The sequence below is a fragment of the Rana temporaria genome, chromosome 1 (genome assembly GCF_905171775.1).
Source record: "Rana temporaria chromosome 1, aRanTem1.1, whole genome shotgun sequence".
NCBI lineage: Eukaryota > Metazoa > Chordata > Amphibia > Anura > Ranidae > Rana > Rana temporaria.
In genome coordinates, this window is record NC_053489.1 from 389,310,795 (window position 1) to 389,335,212 (window position 24,418).

At 43.1% G+C, this 24,418-nt stretch overlaps 1 protein-coding gene across 4 annotated transcripts in view; it reads left to right on the top strand.

Moving 5' to 3' along the window:
* Positions 1-535: 535 nt before the first annotated feature.
* LOC120912085 (alpha/beta hydrolase domain-containing protein 17A) overlaps positions 536-24,418 on the top strand; it is a 119,446-nt gene continuing 95,563 nt past the window's right edge. Inside the window, exons 1-2 of one of the 4 annotated variants that reach the window (XM_040322575.1) lie at positions 536-662; positions 6,290-7,403. In XM_040322575.1, coding sequence (XP_040178509.1) covers positions 7,090-7,403 — 314 coding nt within the window. In that variant the 5' untranslated portion in view covers positions 536-662; positions 6,290-7,089. The other 3 variants (XM_040322576.1, XM_040322577.1, XM_040322578.1) reach the window with 3 other exon arrangements.

Sequence of the window (24,418 nt, forward strand, 5' to 3'; positions counted from 1 at the left end):
CGAGCAATTGCTCAGCTTCATCTGCCGATATCGCGGGCGCGCTGGACAGGTAAGTGTCCATTTTTTAAAAGTCAGCAACTGTAGTATTTGTAGCTGCTGGCTTTAAAAAAAAAAAAAAAAAAATTCAGGTTGACCTCCGCTTTAAAGCAGCGCAGTACCCAATAGCAAAAAATACCTTGGTCGTGAAGGGGGTAAAACCTTCCAGAGCTGAAGTGGTTAAAAAGAAAGTTTGTGAAAGTGATTGTACATGGTGGGCTGCAATCATGTACCTGCTATACAATTGCCAATTTAAATGACAAGGTCATTTCAGTTGTGAAATGCTGATGGCAAACTACAAGAGATGTATCAGCTCCTGAATCAAAGAAATGGTAATGTCTTCTCTCCTTGTCCCTCAGATTACTTGTTTATCTCATTGAGAAGCTGGGATCTTTTATTAAGGAAGGTGTCCCCAATGTATGCTAGTACTCCTTTCCCTCCCACCTCCTTGTCTCTCCTCCCACTCCTTGCTCCCCGTCTCCAGCTTTCCTTCGTCATTTCCAGCATGTTGTCATATCCGGAAGTCACAAGATGAAAAGCAGACATCCCTGGCACTCCTTCGGCTGCGCATTCTTCCTACTTTTCGTCCATTGCCAGATAACGAAGAGCTGACAGATCAGGAAGCTGTATGTTTATCTGTGTTTGTTTTCTATTTCCTCACGAAAACCTTGTACAGTACTCACATTTATAGATGTTGCATAGTCTGCAGTTTCAGGTTTGCATCAAATAATTGTTTAGCCATTGAAAGCATTAATAAGGTTCTGTTTTATACATTGGTGAATTAGTAAACTTCCATTGAGCTGCATGTTTTATGACCTGTGGAAATAGGCATAGGGAATTGCACTTATTTGTGTTCTGGCAGGATTTGGGAATCTTACAAAAGGTTCAGGGCCCATTTACACCTCTCTGTGTGTGCGGTAACATATGTAAAACGTGATTGGCATTGCCCATAACTCCACAGCAGCACATTGCACTGTGCAGGAAGTGTCACTATGTGACACTCTAAATAAAGTTGAAAAAAAACAACAAGCAATGCACTAAGCTGGAGCTGGATACAATTCTACATTATACTGTGCAGGCTAATGTGAATCAGCTTTAAAGCGGTTGTAAACCCTGAATTTTTTTTTCTAGATAAAAACCTGCACGACAAAGGTATAATGAGCTAGTATGACTATCATACTAGCTCATTATGAATTACTTACCTTAGATCAAAGCCCCTGAGGCCACCCTCGTCTCCCCCTCTGGCCGCAGACATCTCTCCGGAGGGTTACCTCCGGGTATCGGTGCTGTGATGGGCCGGAGCGGCGATGACAGCACTCTGCGAATGCTCGTGGGAGCCGTCAAAGCCAGCATTAGCCATTGAGTAAACTGGCATTCTCAGTGCGCCTGCCCTGTTGTCTTAGACGTGGATGCGCCGTAGACAACAGTGTATTCCTTTTGGCAAATATCTCCTAAACCGTGTAGGTTTAGGTGATATTGCAAACGCCTACAGGTAAGCCTTAATCTAGGCTTACCTGTAGGTGGAACTTTAAAGTGGTTGTAAACCCTCTGTTTGAAGTGGTAGTTAAACACCTATGTGACCCCTTTTCTTTCTTTCTTTCTTTCTTTTTTAAAGCTATAATGTTCTAGTTTGCATCGCGTACTAGCACATTATGTGAAACTTACCATGAAAATTAAAGCCTTCGGACCTGGATGACAGTGCATCGCTGAAGACCGCTTCCATCTTAGCCAAGGTCCGTGGACTGGCCGGAGCCACGATGACGCCACTCCCGTGCATGCGTGGGGGAGTCGCCATTTACGGCACAGGATTCCGAAGGAATGACCCGGATGTCATTGGCTGCATATATAGTAAATATCTCCTAAAGGTCAGTTTAGGAGATATTTACAGTACCTATGGGTAAGCTTTATTATAGGCTTAGCTTTTAGATACAAGTTAAAAATTGGAGTTTACAACCGCTTGCCAACCAGCCACCGTCGTTATACTGCGGCAGGTCGGCTCGCAGATCGCCATAGGTGTACATCGGTCCCTTTATCAGCCATCGCAGGCGTGCGTGCCCACTGCACAGCGGAGCACTTTACAGAAGCTGTGCTTGTCTGCAAGCTAGTGCACGAGATATGTAAATAACCTGTCACTCATGCAAGGACTTTGGTCTTTATCTGGAAGTCTGTTTTTGAGGTTTAACATCCACTTTAAGGGCCCTTTCACAAGGAGCCTCTCCATTCAGCATGGGAACCATGATCCAAAAACATTTTGGGTTTACATCCACTTTAATTTGTCTGGTTCAGCAGTGGCCAGCTTAATTTCAATCCATGTATGATCACTGCAGTTGAACAGAAGCTAACCTACTGTTAAACTCCTGTTCACCTGCGCTGTCCGATAAAAGTTGCTTGATTGGCCCATCTGATGGCAGGGAAGTATCCCTGCAGTAAGAATACAATAGTGCAGCGGGGAGGATTCCCCAATCCACCTCGAATGTGAGGGTGGGAGAAACCAGGTATGGCCAGCTTTTAGGAGTGCTAGACAAGGACTGTAAATTCATGGAGCTGTGACATCACCCATAGGCTCCTATGGCCCATCCATTGTTGGTGCTTCCTCCTCTCCCCTGCAGCAGCAGGAGCTGCTGGATCACCAGATTAGATTAGATTAACAGTAGGTAAGTACATTTTATATAGGCTATGCAGGATTGATGTTTTTAAGAATAGGTATAGATAACATTTCACAGAGCTGCACAGCATATGCTATTTTCTGAAAACGTTGAACTTAACCTTTTAAATTCCTTTTAAAAGTAAATGAGAAGTAAATCGGAAATCAAAAGTCGATCACATGGAGAGGTGTAAATGGCATAAACTTCATAGAGAAATCCCAGCAAGGTGGATCTCCCAGATCTCACAGGAAGATGTTCCAGCACTGTGCAAGAGAATCTTCTCATAAGATTTGGGATCCTCCGCTTTCCTAGGATCTCATGATTTCCTCATCTAGGCATCACAGGCGTTTGGTCATTCTTTTCTTGATGCCAATCCGTATAGTTCCTTTTTACACCGGAATGAAGGTTTTGCAGTGATGCACATCATGCTAGGCAGCCCAAAATAAATAGGCACCAATACCCTTTCAACACACACAAAAAATCCTGCTGCTTTCTTTTGCAGCTCACCGCAGATTATACATCGTGATGGTTGCAGCAATATGCAGCATGCTTTTGGTTACCATTCAGTACAAATATTATTCAAAATACTCATTTGCACACCATACCAGTCGTGACGTCAAATATTGGGTTCTGAATAGTATAGTGATACCTAGATATAGACTCCATCCCCAGCACACCATTGCCTTCATAAATGTATTTTTTATAGAAACAAAGGGCCAGATTCAGGTAGGGAGTGCGTAACTCTGTGCGGGCGTAGCGTATCCTATTTACGCTACGCCTCCGCAACTTTGACAGGCAAGTGCATTAATCACAAAGCACTTGCTCCGTAAGTTGCGGCGGCGTAGCGTAAATTGGCCGGCGTAAGCCCGCCTAATTCAAATGTGCATGCGCCGTCCGTGAACGTATCCCAGTGCGCATGCTCCAAATTAACCCGCAAAAAGTCAATGCTTTCGACGTGAATGTAAATTACGCACAGCCCTATTCGCGAACGACGCTGGCCCGACGTCCATACTTAACATTGGCTGCGCCTTATATAGCAGGGGTAACTTTACGCCGGAAAAAGCCTTACGTAAACGGCGTATCTGTACTGCGACGGCCGGGCGTACGTTCGTGAATAGGCGTATCTAGCCGATTTACATATTCTAGGCGTAAATCAGCGTACACGCCCCTAGCGGCCAGCATATATATGCAGTTAAGATACGACTGCGTAGGAGACTTACGCCGGTCGTATATTAGCAATATTTAAGCGTATCTCAGCTTGAGAATACACTTAAATATACGACGGCGGGGATTCAGACTTACGACGGCTTATCTACTGATACGCCCGTCGTAAGTCTACCTGAATCTGGCCCATAGTTGCTAATATAGTCTAAATTTCATGAAAAGGAATGATACATTGGCACACTAAACTGTGCATGGTGCATTACCACATGTTTCACTGTGTGTTATTGCATTATGTGAACAAGCCCTAAGGGTCCATTCACACTAGTCTGTTTCCCTGTGGTGCATTAAATACGGTGTTCTATTTTAGGATGGTTTATTAATTTGACCACAACGGACCAAAAATCATGCATGCCAGCGTTTGTCAGTGCATGGCAACCCATTGCTCTGCAATGCAAGTATTACATTTTACAACTATTAGTGCAATTTTAATGTTGTATTTTTGTTTTTTTATAAATTGGGGATTTTAGTAAAATCAGTGACACAATATTTGTTTGCAAACTGAACGATGTTTAGTAGAAAATTATGATTCTTATTACAATGGTTGTGTATATTTTTTACCAGAGTGGCTCAGTTTTTTTTAAAAGGGGTTGTAAAGGTTCGTTTTTTATTTTCTAAATAGGTTCCTTTAAAGCGGGAGTTCACCCGAATTTTTTTTTTTAACCTTAAGCCCCGTACACACGGTCGGACTTTTGCCCAACCAACTTCAAAATCCGGCACTTTTCGTATTTGTCCGACCGTGTGTACGTTCCATCGGACCAACTTTTTTGGCTTCAATCGGACAAAAAGTTGGGTCTGTGAACGGACCAACTTTCTGTTCCGAAAAGTCCGATTGTGCAAAGTGCGACCGTGTGTACAGCAAACCATCGGACTTTTGGACAAAGTACAAATGCGCATGCTCAGAACCAATGTTAAACTCAACCAACAATAGCAGAAGTTAACCAAAGGGTGGCGGTAAAGAGCAAGTAAAACCACGTGATGTTGGGAAAGTGTTAGAAAAGTTTGCAGAAAAGTCCGAGTGTGTGTGTGATCGGACAAATCAATTAAGTCAAAAATCCAAGGGAAATTTTGTTGGATGTCCGACCGTGTGTACGAGCCTTTAGATTGATGCTCATTTTGTGAAGGGGAATCGGGTATTTTTTTTAAAATCGAAGCAGTACTTACCGTTTTAAAGATGGATCTTCTCCGCCGCTTCCGGGTATGGTCTTCGGGACTGGGCGTTCCTATTTGATCGACAGGCTTCCGACGGTCGCATACATCGCGTCACGAGTAGCCGAAAGAAGCCGAACGTCGGTGCGGCTCTATACGGCGCCTGCGCACCGACGTTCGGCTACTTTCGGAAAATCGTGACGCGATGTATGCGACCGTCGGAAGCCTGTCCATCAAATTGGAACGCCCAGTCCCGCAGCCCATACCCGGAAGCGGCGGAGAAGATCGCTCTCTAAAACGGTAAGTACTGCTTCGATTTTAAAAAAACTACCCGATTCCCCTTCACAAAATGAGCATCAATCTAATGTTAAAAATTAACTTTTCGGGTGAACCTCCACTTTAAGCTAGTGCATTGTTGGTTCACTTACCTTTTCCTTCCATTTCCCTTCTAAATGTTTTTTTCTTTGTCTGAATTTCTCCCTTCCTGTTTCTTCTCAGTAAGCTTACCCCCATCATCTGAGCTGTTCTGGCTGGGGGTTAGTCAGCGTGCTCGCCCCCTCCCTTGGGACTACATCCCTGCGGGGAGACAAACCTTTACAACCCCTTTAAAGTAGCTCTAAAGCCAAAACTTTATTTATTTTTCTTCATTTTGGATAGAGTAAGCCCAGGTTCACACTGGGCTGCGGGAATGAAGCCATGCGAGTTCAGCTGAACTCGTACGATTTCACTCCCGCTTGTCAGTCCCGATTTCGGCCGCAATTTCAGAGACATCTGTGCAGGTTTCTGGACAGATGTCAATGTAAATCGCAGCCTGAAATCTCAAAAAGTAGTACAGAAACTACTTTTTGAAACCGATTAGGACGGTGCGATTGCTACTGATTTGACATGTCAAATGGTAGCAGTGTGAACCAGGGCTAAAGGAGAGCTTTGTCGGGTTTATTTTTGTCATCTGTGTCCTATTGGGGAGATTTTTTACATCCTTTCCAATAGCCAAAACAGGAAATAAGCAGGAATCCCTGCAAAGTGAGCAAATACTTGGTTGTCATCAGAACATTGGAAGATTTTCCACTTGCTGTTCCGGTAACCACTCAAAATGTGGGATTTTCTTTTACTCCCAGTGATAATAATAAACAGGACAATTCAAAAGGGCTGAATCTCCTAACAGGGACACACACAACAGTAAAAACCTGACAAGTGTTTTAATCCTTGTATTTTTTATTAATGTCAATTTTTCCTAGAAGTGGGTGCAGAAGAATAACCAAGAACCTGTGAGCAAACGGATAACCAGCCTGCACAGCACAAGACTACTCAAGCCAGAGCAATGAACATGCACATATAAAGGAAGGCTGGGGATGCCTTTTCATTTAACACAAGCACCTGGAGGTACACAAACAGTCAGAGACATCCTGGAGGTGCACACGAAGGGAATTTCTCCTGTGAGTGCTAATCGGTGACCATTGCACTTCCTTCTAACATTCCGTTCTGTCATATGGACAGTGGACAACCCAGGTTTTACCCTGACGGAGGCCATGTAGAACAACCACGCACGGATTGCAATACTCCCTACCCTTTTAGCTCTGCAGCACTCGGTTTTCTGGTTCCCCTGAAAAGGACATAGAACCATAAATAACACAACCAGGACAGCTTGATCATCTTGTTACTGGAAGTGTTTTTCTTCAGGGTTAAGAGACACAGAAGTATTTTTCCGTGCGGTCTGTGTAGTGAGACTGTTCAGTTCAGTAGACTCTTTCACCATTACCATTTAACCTCCAAGGCATTTTGAATGTGTGCGGAAGCTATAAAACATTGTTTCAGGAGATATGCCTACACTCACTTATGTTTGTTTTGCTCATCAATTATATTTATTCTGTGAAAATGGTTCAAACAAGCTGTGATCTAAATGTTGGCATGAAGTTATCTTACTTTGGATTCATTTTTTATGGTATGTTATGATCAATGCCTATTTTAACTGAAGAGCAACTTTTTTTGTAATTTTCACCAGTTTTACCTGCTGTGCTTTTATTTTTTTTCCTGTGAGATGAACGGATTTTCCATTAAGGAGTTGTGCTGCCTCTTTTGTTGTCCACCATGTCCGGGTAGGATTGCTGCAAAATTGGCATTCTTGCCCCCAATACCGACCTATGCGGTGTTACCGGAACAAGATGCCGCCGTAAGGGTTGGTAATGGAAGAGGAGGAACAGGTTTAATGGGACGATGGAAACTTCACCTTACAGATCGTGCTGACTTTCAGTACAGTCAACGTGAGCTGGACACCATAGAAGTTTTCATGACCAAGAGTAGCCGTGGCAACAGAATTTCTTGCATGTATATCCGCTGTTCTCCTGGTGCAAGGTAAACTGAAAATGTATTGTTTTCATATTCTATAGTAGATGTTTAGGTTTGCTGAATATACTAAATATTTTATATAAGGCCTCATGCACACTGGACTTTTTTACAGCTGCTTCTAAGGGTGTTGGGTATTTATTTTTTTTCCTGCTTTCTAAACTCCCCTGCATGTTAGCCTATGTGTCCTTGCACATGTAGGCTTTTAGCAGTGTTTAGTGGCAGGAAAAAACCCACTGTCAGTGCATCCAGGAGCAGCAGCGTTTTTCCAGAGAAAACACTTGAAGCTGCTTAACGCTGGGCGTGTTTAGCGCTTTCATTTATTTCAATGGCCAGACTAAATTTCATTATTATTCTGGCTAATGAACTTAACACCCATGCTTTTGATGCTTGTAAACACACCTAAAAGCTTATAAAAGCTTTAGACACTTTTACAAGCATCAGGCTTTTTTTCTGCCAAAACACTGCTGCCAGTAGGAAAGCCTTCTAGGAAAGTTTGCAAAATGTCCTTTGCATTGTCCAAAGGCTCTGTATTGTACAACTGTTTCAGAAAAACAATAAAAAGTATTTAAAAAATTAAAATAAAAAATGTTCTTTTGTACATGAGGCCTAAATCCTAGTAGTTTATTATATAAAAATGTTCATACTTAAAGGGTCACTAAAGGAATTTTTTTTTTTTAGCTAAACAGCTTCCTTTACCTTACTGCAGTCCTGGTTTCATGTCCTCATTGTTCGTTTTTGCTTTCATGTTGCTGTAAATCCTCTCTGTTCTGGACACTTCCTGGTTGCCTGTTTCCTGATAACCACAGTACTGGGAGATTTCTCACGGTGGTCACTAATCAAGGAGCTGTGTGTAAAACGAAACTGGATTGGTGCTGAGGAGTTTTAGACAAAGTATCACTGCTCTCTATTGGCTGACTGCCCTCTAGTGGCTCTCTGTACATCAGAGAACCAGCAAACAACAGCAAAAACGAAACTACACTGCAGGCACATTATATGATTGGTTTTTTATCTATGTTTAATCATTTTTAAAAGGAATCAGTTAACTATTATGTCTCTATGTCCTGTAAACAGTCATTTCAGCTAAAAAAATGTTTTCCTTTAGTGACCCTTTAAAGACAAAATGTGGCAAAAGCTTTTTTGGCCATACTTCTATGGTTTACAGGAGTGCAGTTCATTTTGTGACCCATTTTTAACCAACAGCGGGCTAAAGACTGCTGACATCACTCAGCCAGTCCAGGCTTGGGAAAGATCCCGACCATATGGTCGGGATACATAACTGATGCCTGGACCTGGACCTGGCTCTGCCTCTCGGTGAGGTAGTGTGATTGCTTAGTTCTCACTGCAGAGGACAGATGCAACCTAGGTGAGTATAATGGTTCTTTGTTTTGTTTTTTGAATCCCAAACTTCTCTTTAAAAATTTTAAAAACCATTTAAAATTGTCCAAAACCGTAAGGGCCCATTGACACCTTTTGGGTTTCAATAGCCCTCGTTTAAATGATCTGTGTGTAACTCTGCCATTTATTGCCAACAACAGCCCACCACAGGGAAAGCACAACTATAGTTGTGCTGCATGGCGTCAGCAAAAAAGGTTTTTGCCTGATATTTTTCCATTGGTAACCCGTTTATAATGGCTATAGGTTGTGAATGGGTCCTAATAAATACCCTTTAAAGAAGATTTCATTATTTTGTGTAAAAACAGATGTAGGAGTCATGTCACACTTCAGCTGTGTCTCAGGATTGTAACTGATCATGTTTTGGATTTTGCTGACTTGAAGGGCAACATTCATATAGTGTCTGTGGCTCTGAAAGTTAAAACAGACAGATGACAAAGAACCAAATGAGACATAACTATTATTAAAGCGAATGTAAAACCATACACTTTTTTTTTTTTCAGCTAAATTGGGGTTGGGATCATTGTCTCAAGTACAGAAAGTTTTGGGAAATCCTAAATGTTATAGTTGTCACCAGAACAGAAATAAAGGTGAACTCTTCCAATAGAGACCCCTTCTCTGAAGACAAGTCAAGGGCCCCTTCAGACTGTGTGTTCTGTTAATGCAACATGTTTGTCAGTTAAAGCAGCCCATTAATATTGCACATTTCCTCTTAATCCCTTGAAATTCTGGGACAGATGGTAAAGGGAAATCTCCCAAATGAGACACAGAAACCAAAAGGCCTTAAAGGTTTCTTAACTATTACCCACTCTATCCAATACTACAAGTTTTGCCTTTACATAAACTTGAAAGCATTATGCATAGACAGAGATGATTGTCTCCTCCCTCTACAGGAAAAACCCTCATATCCCTCTGTTCCTCAGATTAGATTGTGTTTTATACAGTCCAGGAGCAGCACAACATTTTGTTGTTTTACTGACAGGTTGGCCATTGGGTTAGTACTCCACATCTTGATGCAGTATCATATCTCCTGGTATGTCTTGCCTTGGCTCTTTGGCAAAGGGTTCCCCTATTTTCATTTCAGGATCTTAACCCCTATTTAGTAGTGAGGAGTTGACTCCTGAAGCCTCTGGATTGTAAGCCCTGTTCCCTTCTTTACCCTCTGGGGGGTTTTGTAGAAGGGCCTTTGCTGTGTTTGGGAATGGCTGTCACTACATGGAGTCCTGTGCCCTAGAGTGTATGTGTTGTCCAAGCCTCGGTTTCTGGCAGCTTGACGTCACGTCCTTTGGCCTGGGATGATGCACTTCTGGTCAAATGGCAAGGCCGGACAGTATACGATCGCTGCTACCATCAAGAATGGAGAGCAACAGGACAGCAAGTGACTGCTAGTCAACACCTGTAATGGTGAAAAATGGAACCTAATAAAGACTAGGAAAAATTTACTTTTGGCGGCACACGGGTAACGAATCTAAAAATCTATAGATATTTATTATAAAGATGAGTATATAAAAAAGTATCTAGACTTGTAATACAGTATTACATCAGCATAGGAACCCAACATATATTCCAATTACACTTCCAGAACCTTATACTAGTTCAAGTACGTTCACACCATGAGAATGCATAAACATCAAATCGTAAAAAATAATAAATATAAGGTTTGTGTCCTTGAAAATGGGTCCCAGTATTCTTGCTTGAGAAAAGCAATAATTAATATCCTGCATACTGGACCCATTTTCAAGGACACAAACCTTATATTATTTTTTACGATTTGGTGTTTATGCATTCTCATGGTGTGAACGTACTTGAACTAGTATAAGGTTCTGGAAGTGTTATTGGAATATATGTTGGGTTCCTATGCTGATGTAATACTGTATTACAAGTCTAGATACTTTTTTTTAATATACTCATCTTTATAATATATATATATATATATATATATATATATATATATATATATATATATATATATATATATATATATATATATATATATATATATATATATATAGATTTTTTTTTATTCGTTACCCGTGTGCCACCAAAAGTCTAATTTTTTTTTTTCTAGTCTTTATTAGTTTCCATTTTTCACTATACTGGGACGTTGGCACATTTATACTGATGCATTCACAGTAGTTAGTCACCCTGTGATGATGCACATTTGATCAAGTTCCATTTCAAAACCTGTGATGGTGAGTCCTTCCCTGCAGGGGGTTGTTTAATTGGGCTGCAGTATCACTTTGCTGGTGGGTAGGGGGTACAGTGTGTCCATGATCACTTTTACTCCCTAGAGTTTACATTTTGGCTAACGTGATTTGCCTGTGATATTTTTTCAGGCTTGGTTAAGTAAGGCTATTGCAATTTAAATATGTTTATTTATTTTTCCTTGTATGTAAAACTGTCTAAGCTGGCTGCCTGTGTAGCTTCTACTTTATTGTAGAATTTTGTTAACTGTATCGGTTTACCTTCCACATTTGGACTGGTACCTACAGATTATTTTTTTTTCTGAAGTTGGACCTTTTGGTTCTGTCATTATCTCCCCTTGGTAACCTCTGCTGCACGATTGCTCAGTATGAGGAGAGTGAAGTTGAAGGAGTTTTTTTTTTTTTTTCCTCTTGATTTCTCAATAGAGGAAGGGGAAACCATAGTACCTTCTAGGAAACCAGGAGGGTTTCCCAGTCTGCAATTGAGTCATCGTTCCCATAAACAGATTCCATTCCTGACTTTCCGACCACCTGCACTCAAGACAAATGGCTACTTGGGTAAAAGTTGTGATATCCAGTGGCAACTCGATAGTGTTTGTCTTTTTTGTTTTTTTTATCTTTGCCCCCTTTCATGTTGTCAGACCTGCAAACCCCCGCCCCCCTGAAAAAAACTATCCACTCCCATGTTGGGAATCTGCAGGAGCTTTCCACCCTTTCTTTTTTGCTTGACAGATCTGAGCTGGTTGGTAGCCCCCCTTTGAGGCAGTTCCATATGCCTGGTATATGGAAGGATATTACCGCGCTGCCAGGTGAGATAGGAAAGAAATAGCTGCTAGTACAAACAAATAGATATTTGTATAAGGAAATGATGGATGAAGTGTGCAGTGCTAAATAAGTGAATGAATATATTCAAACAATAATGTGAAATTCAATAAAATGGTGCGAATAGTGTTGATGAGTATGTCTCAACACATGAAACTGAAATGACACCGATCTCATAACCAATCACGGATCATGAAAATCGCATCAAATAAAGAAAAACAGGGAGCTGCGGTGGCTCAACGCGATTGGCACTGCGCTGACAAGCCATTCACCTCTGCAGCTAGGGGTTCGGATCCCGGTCTCGGCTACATGTGAATTGAGTTTGGTGGTCTCAGCCCGGCTCCCGGTGGGTGTGCTATGCGAGGTAAGCCTGCGCTTAGTACGCCCACCCCCCTCCCACAAAAACCACCACACTTACACGCACTCTAAATTGGGTTAACATGCACGCACTTTGACCACGCGGTCTCTAAAAAGAGAGGCGAAGGACTAACGGGGCTGGTTGAGCGGGCTAGATCCTCTCACTCCCTTATAGGGAGTCCCTCTGCCCCGTTGGGCTTCAAAGCGGAGCAGGTAGGGCGGGCTGTGTGGGAGGACCCCCTCACACACCCGCCATTGCCACCCCGGGTAGGGAGAAAGGTGGCAGATTGCCTCTGGGGGAGGCCTGCCTACTCCCAACTCCTGCAGTCCGGCTCCTCTCTCGAGTACACGCACAAAATACACTTAAAGAAAAACAATGGATTAAAACATAGAATACAATCCCCACTGTGCATGGAAAATAGAAAACCAAAAGGTTTGTAAACACAAGTCCCCATGTAAGATGACTGGTAAATGAAAAAAATCTCAAAACACTGTAATGAAAGTCCAATGGGACGAAATGCATAGGGTACTTTATACTTGTTGCCCACACTGCGATTACAATTTTTTTGTGATTGCTACATTTGCATTCACCGCTGGATGTCTACTTTTAGAATACAATAAATCTCTTTTTGGTTATCACTAATCTACGCCATGTGGAGGCCTCTTTTTTTCCTTCTCCCCTTTTTTATATCCTCTTCATCCATCTATAACCCATTCCCCTGGAGGGAGCTGCTGCTTTGTGCGGACGACATTAAGTCTACTGCGACTTGGAAGTGTGCATCACCAGCCCAGCAACTACTGGGAGAAAGATTGGACGCCATCCTAAGATGATCATCTGAGGAAACCGTAATATCGATACTATTGCCGATGCTGTTCTGACTCGTCCGGTGTTTCTACCCTCATGATACTAGGACTGATGTTCACCTATTTTGCACTTGCGCTATTGCATTTTGGAAACATTTCATAAGTGCTTTAAGACTTTTTTCACTTACCAGTCATCTTACATGGGACTTGTGTTTACAAACCTTTCGGTTTTCTATTTTCCATGCACAGTGGGGAGTGTGTTCTATGTTTTAATCCACTGTTTTTCTTTATTTGATGCGATTTTCATTATTCGTGATTGGTTATGAGATCAGTGTCATTTCAGTTTCATGTGTTGAGACATACTCATCAACACTATTTGCACCATTTTATTGAATTTTACATTATTGTTTTGAATATTTTCAATTTACGTATTTAGTGCTGCACACTTCATCCATCAGTTCCATATGCCTAATTCCACTCTAGACTACTGCGATTTGTCATTCTGGCTGTGTTGTGGGACAGCAGACAATATCTGAGTATGATAGCCAGGTCTCTCAGGACACTAGGCCTGCAGCCAAGGTGGAAAACTTCTTTCCATTGGTCTACTAGATTCTCATAACAGTTACCAGCCTTTTGGGCTAGGGAAGAATCCTGAACCCCCTCTTTTTTATTTTTTTAGGGATTTTGGAACTGCCGGAAGCCTGTTCAACATTTTGGAGCTTGGAAAGATTGGGTAATCCTTTCAATTCTGGACCTCCTGACTACAGGTCATCCTGCCAGGACTTGGTTAGACTATGACACAGCAATGGCTTTTGTCAACCATTAGGGAGGAGGCAGGAGTCATACAATCTTTGCCTTGGATAAAATATAATTGTCCAGCCTCATCTACAGAGCATTTTCCAGCCTTGGAAAGTTGTGGTGTTTTTTTTTTTTTTTTTTTTTTAGTTTTACACACTTTCCAGCCTCAGGAGTATGGTCTTGATCTCTAAAACGGGGGGATAAAAAACAGGGAGTCTAATGTAGGAGTCACACGTGCTGCGAAACGCATTACCGCCCTCACCCGACGTCCCATGGGCTGCATGCGTTGCTGTTCCAACGTGGTTTCCGGAACCCGGGCTGCCTCTTCGCTTCCTCATTCCTTCACATCACCAGGGATTCTGACGGCTGCAGGATGGCTTTTTTATAATTGCATGCCTGTTTCTTCTTACGATCTTGTAAGTGGTTTTAATCCCCCTGTGCTTGTCAAATCTTTTATGCGCACTGGGATGCCTCCAGGTGCAGTTTTAATCACGTCGAAACAACTGCCTAAGATACGTCCAATCACTGCCTACGACGTGAACGTAACCTACGCCTAGTCATATTCACGTACATTGTAAACGACAAAAGATACGACGGCTTGTGTTCCCTGGTCCATACCTTTTGCATGAGTTGCGCCTCCTATATGGGGAATAACTTTTACGCCGGACGTACGACTTCCGCAAACCGAGTATATTATGCGCTGGGCGCAACTACGTTCGTGAATCGGCGTATTTTCCTCATTTGCAGATGTGCATAGAAAATTCATGGGAGCGGAAAATGCGCCCAGTGTAAATATGCGCCCACGATACGACGGCGTAGGCAAGAAACGTCGGTTGTAGGAAGCTTATTTTCACGCGTATCTAGTTTTGTGGGCGCGGCGCACAGATACGACAGCGAATAGTTACTTACGCGACGTATCTCGAGATACGTCGGCGTAAGTGCTTTGTGAATCCGGGCCCATAAATACAGTGCATTCAGAAGGTATTCACAGCGCTTCAGTTTTTCCACATTTTGTTATGTTACAGCCTTATTCCAAAATGGATTAAATTCATTATTTTCCTCAAAATTCCACAAACCATACCCCATAATTACAACGTGAAACAAGTTTGCTTGAAATCCTTTGCATTGGGAGAATCTTATGTACATAAGTATTCACGGCCTTTACTTAATACTTTTGTTGAAGCACCTTTAACACCAATTACAGCCTCAAGTCTTTTTGAGTATGATGCTACAAGTTTGGCACACCTATTTTTGGGCAGTTTCTTCCATTCTTCTTTGCAGGACCTCTTAAGCTCTATCAGGTTGGATGGGGAATGTCAGTTCAATTTAAATCCATTTTCAGATCTCTCCAGAGATGTTCAATCAGAGTCAAGTTTGGGCCACTCAAGGAAATTCAGAGTTGTCCTGTAGCCACTCCTTTGTTATCTTGGCTGTGTGCTTAGGGTCGTTGTCCTGTTGGAAGATGAACCTTCACCCCAGTCTGAGGTCCAAAATGCTCTGGAGCAGGTTTTCATCAAGGATGTCTCTGGACATTGCTGCATTCATCTTTCCCTTGATCCTGACTAGTCTCCCAGGTCCTGCCACTAAAAAACCTCCCCACAGCATAAAGCTGCTACCACCATGCTTCACGGATGGTATTTCCTCCAGACATGATGCTTGCCATTCAGGCCAAAGAATTCAATATTTGTTTCATCAGGCCAGAGAATTTTGTTTCTCTTGGTCCGAGAGTCTTTCAGGTGCCTTTTGGCAAACTCCAGATAGGCTGTTGTAGCTTCCGTCTGACCACTCTAAAATACAGGCCCGATTGGTGCTTCAGAGATGGTTGTTCTTCTGGAAGGTTCTCGTCTCTCAACAGAGAAATGCTGGAGCTCTGTCAGAGTGACCATTGGGTTCTTGGTCACTAAGACCCTTCTCCCCCGATTTGCTCAGTTTGGCCAGGTGGCCCGCACTAGGAAGAGTCCTGGTGGTTCCAAAACTCTTCCATTTATGGATGATGGAGGCTACTGTGCTCATTGGGACCTTCAATGCTGCAGAAATGTTCTGTACCCTTCCCCAGGTCTTTGCCTCAATACAATCCTGTTTCGAAGGTCTACAGACAATTCCTTAGACTTCATGGCTTGGTTTGTGCCCAGACATGCACTGTTGCCTGTGGGACCCTATATAGACAGGTGTGTGCATTTCCAAATCATGTCCAATCAACTGAATTTACCAATCAAGGTATCGAAACCTCTCAAGGATGATCAGTGCAAACAGGATGCACCTGAGGTTTAATTTTGAGTGTCACATATTCTGGGAATGTAATAGATTACAACATATATGGCAAGCAGTTGTAGACAGTCTAGAGACCTCTCTTAAGAAAAAAATTACTCTTACCCCTCATGTTTGTCTATTGTTTGCCACGGTCCCTGATGTCCCCACCCCTTGTAATAGATTGATCCACTCCCTTATCAGCGCGGTACAATGGATGATTGCATGCAACTGGAAATCACAGTCCCTCCCATGGCCTCAAGTCGTTTCCAGAATGGAATCCATCAAACTCTCTGAACGCATCCACCACACCCTATTCGATAGCATGCATATTTTTACTAGTAAATGGCTCTACTGGTCAACACCTTCTATATAATTTTCTCTATAATCTCCTTTCACATGCAGCACTTCTAATTTTGAGTGTCACAGCAAAGGCTGTGATTATGTACCCCTTTTTTATATTTTTTGCAAAGATTACAGTATTGTTTGTAGAATTTTGAGAAAAATAATGAATGTAATCCGTTTTGAAATAAGGCTGTAACATAACAAAATGTGGAAAAAGTCAATACTTTCCAGGTGCGCTGTGTACCACTCTCTTTTTTTTTTTTTCTCCCACTTTTTTATAAGTGGTCACAATCTCTCTGTTCTTAGCTGCATATGAGCTGAGTCTAGCAGCTTACAACCACTTTAAGCTAGGGCGTATTTTGGGGGTAGGGCTTATATTGCAGCCCTGCCTGAAAATCTAACTAGGTCTTATTATCAGGGTAGGTCTTATTTTTGGAGGAAGCATGGTACAGCAGGCACACATCAGGAATATGAAATGTTGGGGTAACAAATGCATTAAGCTTTTGTGAGTTAGGTAAATTACTTCTTGCATAGTATACCATTACCATCGCACCTGGAAAGCATATTTCTCATCGAGCAAGGCAAAGGAATCCCATTCAAGGAAAATCTTTATGGTCTTCATGTTCTTTTCACCTGTCTGGACTGGTTTATTTCCTGGCTTATTGTACCTGCAAGGTCCATATTTGACCTTAGCAATTCTCTTTTTTTATAGACTTCTTGTCCTCACTTTTGCTTTAGAATTGCTGGTACGGTTGGAAATCCATCTCTCCCAAGAAACATGTTTCTTGCTTTACAGTTGTGCTCATAAATTTACATACCCTGACAGAATTCATGATTTCTTGGCCATTTTTCAGAAAATATGAATGATGGCACAAAAACATCTCTTTCACTCATGGTTAGTGTTTGGCTGAAGCTATTTATTATCTATCAACTGTGTTTTTTACTCCTTCTTCCCCCTTCTTTTTTTTTTTAAATCATAATGGCAACAGAGACTACCCAAATGACCCTGATCAAAAGTTTACATTCCCCAGTTCTCTATACCGTGTATTGTCCCCTTTAACATCAATGACAGCTTGAATTATTTTGTGGATGAGGCTCTTTATCTTCTCAGATGGTAAAGCTGCCCATCCCTCTTGGCAAAAAGCCTCCAGTTCCTGTAAAATCATTCATGGGCTGTCTTGCATGAACTGCACGTTTGAGCTCTCCCCAGAGTGGGTCAATGATATTGAGGTCAGGAGACTGAGATGGCCACTCTGCTGTAGCCAATGACAGGTTGACTTGGCCTTGTGCTTTGGATCGTTGTCATGTTGGAATGTCCAATTACGTCCCATGCGCATCTTCACGGCTGACGAATGCAAATGTATTTTTTGATAACATGCTGCATATATCTTGCCAACCATTTTGACCAAATTTCCTGTGCCTTTTGTAGCTCACACATCCCCAAAACATCGACGATCCACCTCCTTACCTTTTCAGCATAGGCCTTGTTGACTCCTCTCCAAATATAGTGTTTATGGACAAAAAAAAAATTTTGGTCTCCTCACTCCAAATGACTTTGTGTCAGAAGGTTTGAGGCTCGTCTCTGTGCTGTTTGACGTATTGTAAGCAGGATACTTTGTGGCATTTGCATAGTAAGTGCTTTCTTCTGGCAATTCAACCGTGCAGCCCATTTTTCTTCACGTGCCTCCTTATTGTGCATCTTGAAACAGCCATGCCACATGTTTACCGAGACTCCTGTATTTCACCTGAAGTTATTTGTGTTTTTTGCATCCCGAACAATTTTCCTAGCAGTTGTGGCTGAAATTTTAGTCGGTATACCTGACCGTGTATTGGTTTCAACAGAACCCACCCCCCCCCCCTCATTATTTACTTCTTGATTAGAGTTTGAACACTGCAGATTGGCATTCTCAATTCCTTGAATATCTTTTTATATCCATTTCCTGTTTTATACAGTTCAACTACCTTTTTCTGCAGATCCTTTTGACAATCCTGTTGCTTTCCCCATGACTCACAATACAGAAGAGTCAGTGCAGCACTGGATAAAAGATGCAAGGGTCTGTCAGGAGTCCAGAAACTCATTGACCTTCTCCTTCCTTTTATTTTTTTTTATTTTTTTATATACACACACTCTAATGGCAAGCAAACTGATCACAGGTGAGGATGGTTGCCTTTAGGCCGGGTTCAAACTGCTACGACAAACGCTCTGACATTGGGAGCTCATGTGAAAATCAATGTTTCCCTATGGGAGTTGTCTTAACTGGTCCAATGCAAGTCAGTCCGACTTTGAAAATACTCCCTGCACTACTTTGGTCCGACTTTGATCCTACTTTAGCCCATTGAATAACACTGAACTCGAATCGCCGTCTTGACTGATCCGACTTTGGCATGCGACTTGTGCTCTGATGATCTTGAAGGGGAACTCCACACCAAATAAAAAAAACAAAAAAAAAACTGCATGGTTTCCTCCTCATACTAGGCCCTTCGGTCTTGTATGGATTTTAAGGAGAACCACTATTGCTGAAGTGAACCATACCAGACTGCATGCCCTCAACATGGGAGGGTGGGTGCTTTGGGACAGACGGGGTCCCTGCGCCCCCCCACCCCAAAGCACCTTGTCTGTGTGTGTGTGTGTGTGTGTGTTTTTTTTTCTTTATCAAAACCTTTTTTATTGGCAAGGATAATGGGTAACTGTAAAATACAGCAGATAGTTATACATCACAATTATCATCAATAAATTATATACAGAGCATGAGTCACAATGCAGGTTATACAGTTACCAACTAGAATGCTCATATAAAAAAACATTCTGACAAAAACTGCCTTCCTCCAAGCTTGTTTGTGGGCAAGTGCATCAGATTACTATTCATCTACGCTTTATTTATGGTCGTTACCCTCTGAGAGAGATGCGGATCACATAAACACGCAACAAGACTTACAACATAAATAGACCTGAAGTGTGCCTTGGTGGTCTGGTCAGTATGCCAAGAAAAGGGGGCATACCCAAGGTAAGTAATGGGTAGTTAATTGAAGGATATGCTGAGAAGTGCCCTGAAAAAGGGAAGGGCGGGAGGGTGTCGAATGCGATTGAATGCGCAGACTCACGGACATGAGGTGAGCTGGGAAGAGTCGGCCCAGTGACGTGTAGTACTGCACACTGAACCGACAAAGAGCATGTGTGAGTGGGCTGCTTAAATACCCTCCGGGCTCCTCCCATAAACTCAGGCCACCATACTGGCCTTCTTATTTATGGTCGTTACCCTCTGAGAGAGATGCGGATCACATAAACACGCAACAAGACTTACAACATAAATAGACCTGAAGTGTGCCTTGGTGGTCTGGTCAGTATGCCAAGAAAAGGGGGCAAAAGACTCAGATAGGGAAATAGTTTATATTGATTTCTTGTATTTATTGAGCCAGCTTGGTAAAGGCTTGTGCCATTCCTTCATGAGGATTTGGGATGTATGTGGCAAAACAAGGAGACTTCCATCAGCCTGGTATCTTGATTACGTAGTCTGGTACTCCCTGTTGGGAGGCAACTGAGGCTGCTCCAATTCGGAAAGAATGTCCAGAGAACTGACTGGGGTTTGAAGCCCAAGTTACTTAGGAGGATTCTGACATGCTTGACACACTGGCTGACACTTAGGGAGCTGGTTTAGAAAGGGTAGCAACGAGCTACCATCAGATTGGCTGGGCAGATGGAGCAGTAGTGGGTCGAGGACCGTCACTGGGCGTCAGGCGTTGTCAGTCTGAAACAGGTTGATGACAACCCCAGGGGCTGGTTTGTTGCGTTTGCAGACTGTGAGAGTGTAGTGGTTCGAAAGCGAGTCGGGTGGCGTCGGAGCAGTGTGTGACTGCCGGAGCCGCTGACTTAATTCACTAGGTTGTAGGGAACCGTAGATGGCTGTTGGGTGACTAGACTGGGCAAAGCCCTAAACAGGGAACGAGTAAGGATTTTAGACATGTCCCTAAAGAGGGGACTCTTGAAAGGTAGGCGCTTGCCACTGACTACAGGTTGGTGCTTCTGTATGCCCTGTAGGAGGGACTTGACTGCATGGGCTCGAGAATACTGACGGTTTACTGGGGTCCTGCAGGGACAGGAAATGCTGGATGCCATCTAGATATGGCGTGATAGTATTGAGAAATGGTCAGCTGCATGTGGCAATACGATATGAAGGCTAGGATGTGTCCAACGTTGCCTATTGCTGCTCCGGGCAAGGGGCCAAAAATTTGCGATTAGTGTTCCAAGCAGTGCGATAGGCCTTCAGCGTGTTGCGTGCCAAGGAGTGGTTAATAAGTTGGATTGCATTGGCGAGATGCGACTTCAGTCCATCGTCAGCAATGTCCATGGTGGGACAGGGATAGTTGTCGGGTCGGCTCCAGGCTCTTGCTGGAAAAAACATCCATTCCATGGTTGGAATAGGAAAGCGCATCAGCTGCTTTTTGCATTTGCCTGGAAAAGGTCTACATAAGATATTAACTGGTGACGGAGTGACAGCTGCGCGAGCCGGCGCAGGAAGTGATGGGGAGTGACTTAGGTCTACCTTAATTGATGATGTCGGCTGTGGCCTGATTGTCTGTGGTGAAGAACAGTGTCTGTCCTGTTCAAGTGTGGTCCCAGACCTGGGCAGCTGCCACGATGGGGTGCAGCACGAGGTGTGATGAAGACTGGGTGAAGCAAAAATTTAAGAGAATTTCTGGGGGCCAAGTTTTGGTGAACCAGTGGCGGCCTAAAAATGGCTGCAAAAGCCTTTGGTGGCTCGGCTGACACTGCCGGGATGAAGATTGAAATTATGTTCTATCAGGTGGGGAAGTTGTCCCACATAGCTAAGTCTGCTACTGATGCTTGGTCTAGTTTGAGAACTTGGACTGGATCTTGCATTGGTGTGAGAAAATCAAGACAATACACAGGTGCTCAACAAGACGATATACATGCACTCGCAGGCCAACGTGCACTCGCAGGCCAACGTGCACTTGCTGGTGCTGGATGAAAACCTGAAATAACCGCAGGGAAAAAACTGAGAAAAGATGAGTGGCCCGCGTGCCACTGAAGATGAATGGCCAACTGGGTGCCACTGTGTGTTTGTGTGGCTGATTGTTTGTCACTGAGGTGTGTTTGCAAGTTTAGTTTGTATTCGGGTTTGCACGTAGGTGCGTGCCGCTAAGTGTTTTATACTACTGCAGACAATATTGTGCGGTTGCAAGGGTGTCAGTGAGTGTCAGGTTGCTGGGACGATATTGTGTGGTGGCAGGGGCCTTGAGTATGAAGGTTTGATGGTATTGGTGGTTGCAAGGGTCTCAGTCTGGTTTGCTGAGACGATATTGCGTGGTTGCAAAGGTCTCGATGATTATGAGGTTTGTTTTGAGATGGCATGGTGTGGTTGCACAGGTCTCAACAAGTGAGGGGTTGCTGAGACGATGTTGCGTTTTGCAATGGTCTCAAATGAGTGTCGGCCGCTGAGACAACTTTGTATGGCTGCAAGGGTCTAAATGGGTGTCAGGTTGCTGAGACGATATTGCATTTGCAATGGTCTCAAATGAGTGTCAGGTTGCTAAGATGACTTTGTATGGCTGCAAAGGTCTGAACGGGTGTCAGGTTGCTGAGATGAAATTGTGTGGTTGCAAAGGTCTAGAAGGGTGTCAGGTAGCTGAGATGATATTACATTTAGCAAGGGTCTCAAATGAGTGTCAAGTTGCTGAGACAATATTCCCCTTTATTTAAATTTTTTTATGAAAACGACTGTGAATGAAACGCTGGTAAACATGAGTTACCGCATCTGGCAGTGTTTACAAGCTGTTACAGGCATTGGCGTTTCAAATGCCTCTGAACATCTGTCTGAACGCATTTTTTTTTTTTTTTTTTTTTTTTTTTTTTTTTACCAACAGCAGTGTACATGAGGCCAAAGATGATTTGTCTGGCTGCAAGGGTCTCAATGAATGCCAGGTTGCTGGGGCGAGACTGTATGGTCACAAAGGTCTTTGACGAGTGGGAGGTTGCTCAAGACAGTATTGCAAGGGTCTCGATGAGTGTGGCGCTGCTGAGACGGTATTGTGTTTGCAAGGGACTCAACAATGGTGTGAGGCTGCTGAGACGGTATTGCGTGGTTGCAAGAGTCTTGATGAGTGTGGGGCTGCTGAGACGGTATTGTGTTTGCAAGGGTCTGAACTATGGTGTGAGGCTGCTGAGACGGTATTCCGTGGTTGCAAGAGCCTTGATGAGTGTGGGGCTGCTGAGACGGTATTGCGTTTGCAAGGGTCTGAACTATGGTGTAAGGCTGCTGAGACGGTATTGCGTGGTTGCAAGGGTCTTGATGAGTGTGGGGCTGCTGAGACGGTATTGCGTTTGCGAGGGTCTCAACAATGGTGTGAGGCTGCTGAGACGGTATTGCGTGGTTGCAAGGGACTTGATGAGTGTAGGGCTGCTGAGACGGTATTGCGTTTGCAAGGATCTCAACAATGGTGTGAGGCTGCTGAGACGATTTTGCATGGTTGCAATGGTCTCAACAGGTGTCAGGTTGCTGGGCCGAGATTGTGTGGTGACAATTTATTATTTTCTGTTTTTTTTTTTTTTTTTTGTTGCATACATTTTTTTTTTTTTTTTTTTTACGTTTTGTAAGGGTCATGTGTTGCAAGGGTCTTAAGAAGGGTGTCAGGCTGCTGAGACAATTTTGTGTGCTTGCAACAGTCTCCATGAGTGTGGGGCTGCTGACACGGTATTGCGTTTGCAAGGGTCTCAACAAGGGTGTCTGGCTGCGGAGACGAATTTTGCGTGCTTGCAAGAGTCTCCATGAGTGTGGGGCTGCTGAGACGGTATTGCATTTGCAAGGGTGTCAGGCTGCTGAGACAATTTTCTGTGCTTGCAAGAGTCTCCATGAGTGTGGGGCTGCTGAGACGTTATTGCGTTTGCAAGGGTCTCAACAAGGGTGTCAGGCTGCGAAGACGAATTTTGCATCGTTGCAACGGTCTCAACAGGTGTCAGGTTGCGGGGCTGAGATTGTGTGGTGGCATTTTTTTTTTTTTCTGCACTTTTATATTTCTTTTTGCGTTTTTTCTTCTTTTTTTTTTTTTTTTTTTTGCGGTTTTTTTTTTGCATTTTTTTTTTTTTTTTTTCGTTTGTAAGGGTCATGTGTTGCAAGGGTCTTAACAAGGGTGTCAGGCTGTGGAGACTAATTTTGCATCGTTGCAACGGTCTCAACAGGTGTCAGGTTGCTGGGCTGAGATTACGTGGTGGCAATAGTTTTTTTTTTTTTTTTTTGCGTTTTATATATTTTTTTTCTTTTTGCGTTTTTTTTTTTTTTTGCATTTTGTAAGGGTCATGTGTTGCAAGGGTATCAGGCTGCTGAGATGATTTGCATGGTTGCAAGGTCTCAATCAATAAGAATTGGGTTACTGAGAAAGGATAGAAACACCTGGTTTGTTTGTACCTTAAACAAGCAGTATAAGGTAGAAGGACAACGCCTGTTTGAATCGTAGGTTCCATAGGGGCCACTAATGAACGATATGGGAGACAACGAATGGTAGCAAATTGATATAACATAAAGAATGTAATAACAAATCTTACTTGCGACAGTGGGCCATGCGAGTGAGTTTGCGGCGGACTGTGGCTGGAGTGAAACATGTCGGGAACGTGTAGCGTGCTGCCGTGCATGGGGCAAAACAACAAGGTTTGGTGTAGAAAATAGAACACGAGAAGTGCGTATCAATGCTTTGTAAGCTCCACTGCGGGAACCAAACATATGGTACAGGTGACACCATGAGTGGCCACGAATTTGACATGACAAACAAGCTAACGAATCCTACCTGGGACAGTAAACGTGCGACTGGGTTTGCTTTGGACTGGAGTGGATGTGCAACACATCCCAAGAGTGTGGTGTGGTGCCATGCATGACGCACAGGCAATAACTTTGGTAAATAAATGAGAGAGAAGAGCCGTGTACAAGCAATTCGTAAGTTCCGCTGCGGGAACTAAAACACACGACATGGGGGAAACAATGAATGACAACGGTAGAAAGTATGCAATGTATCTGATACAAAATGGTTGTAAAATGCATGAAA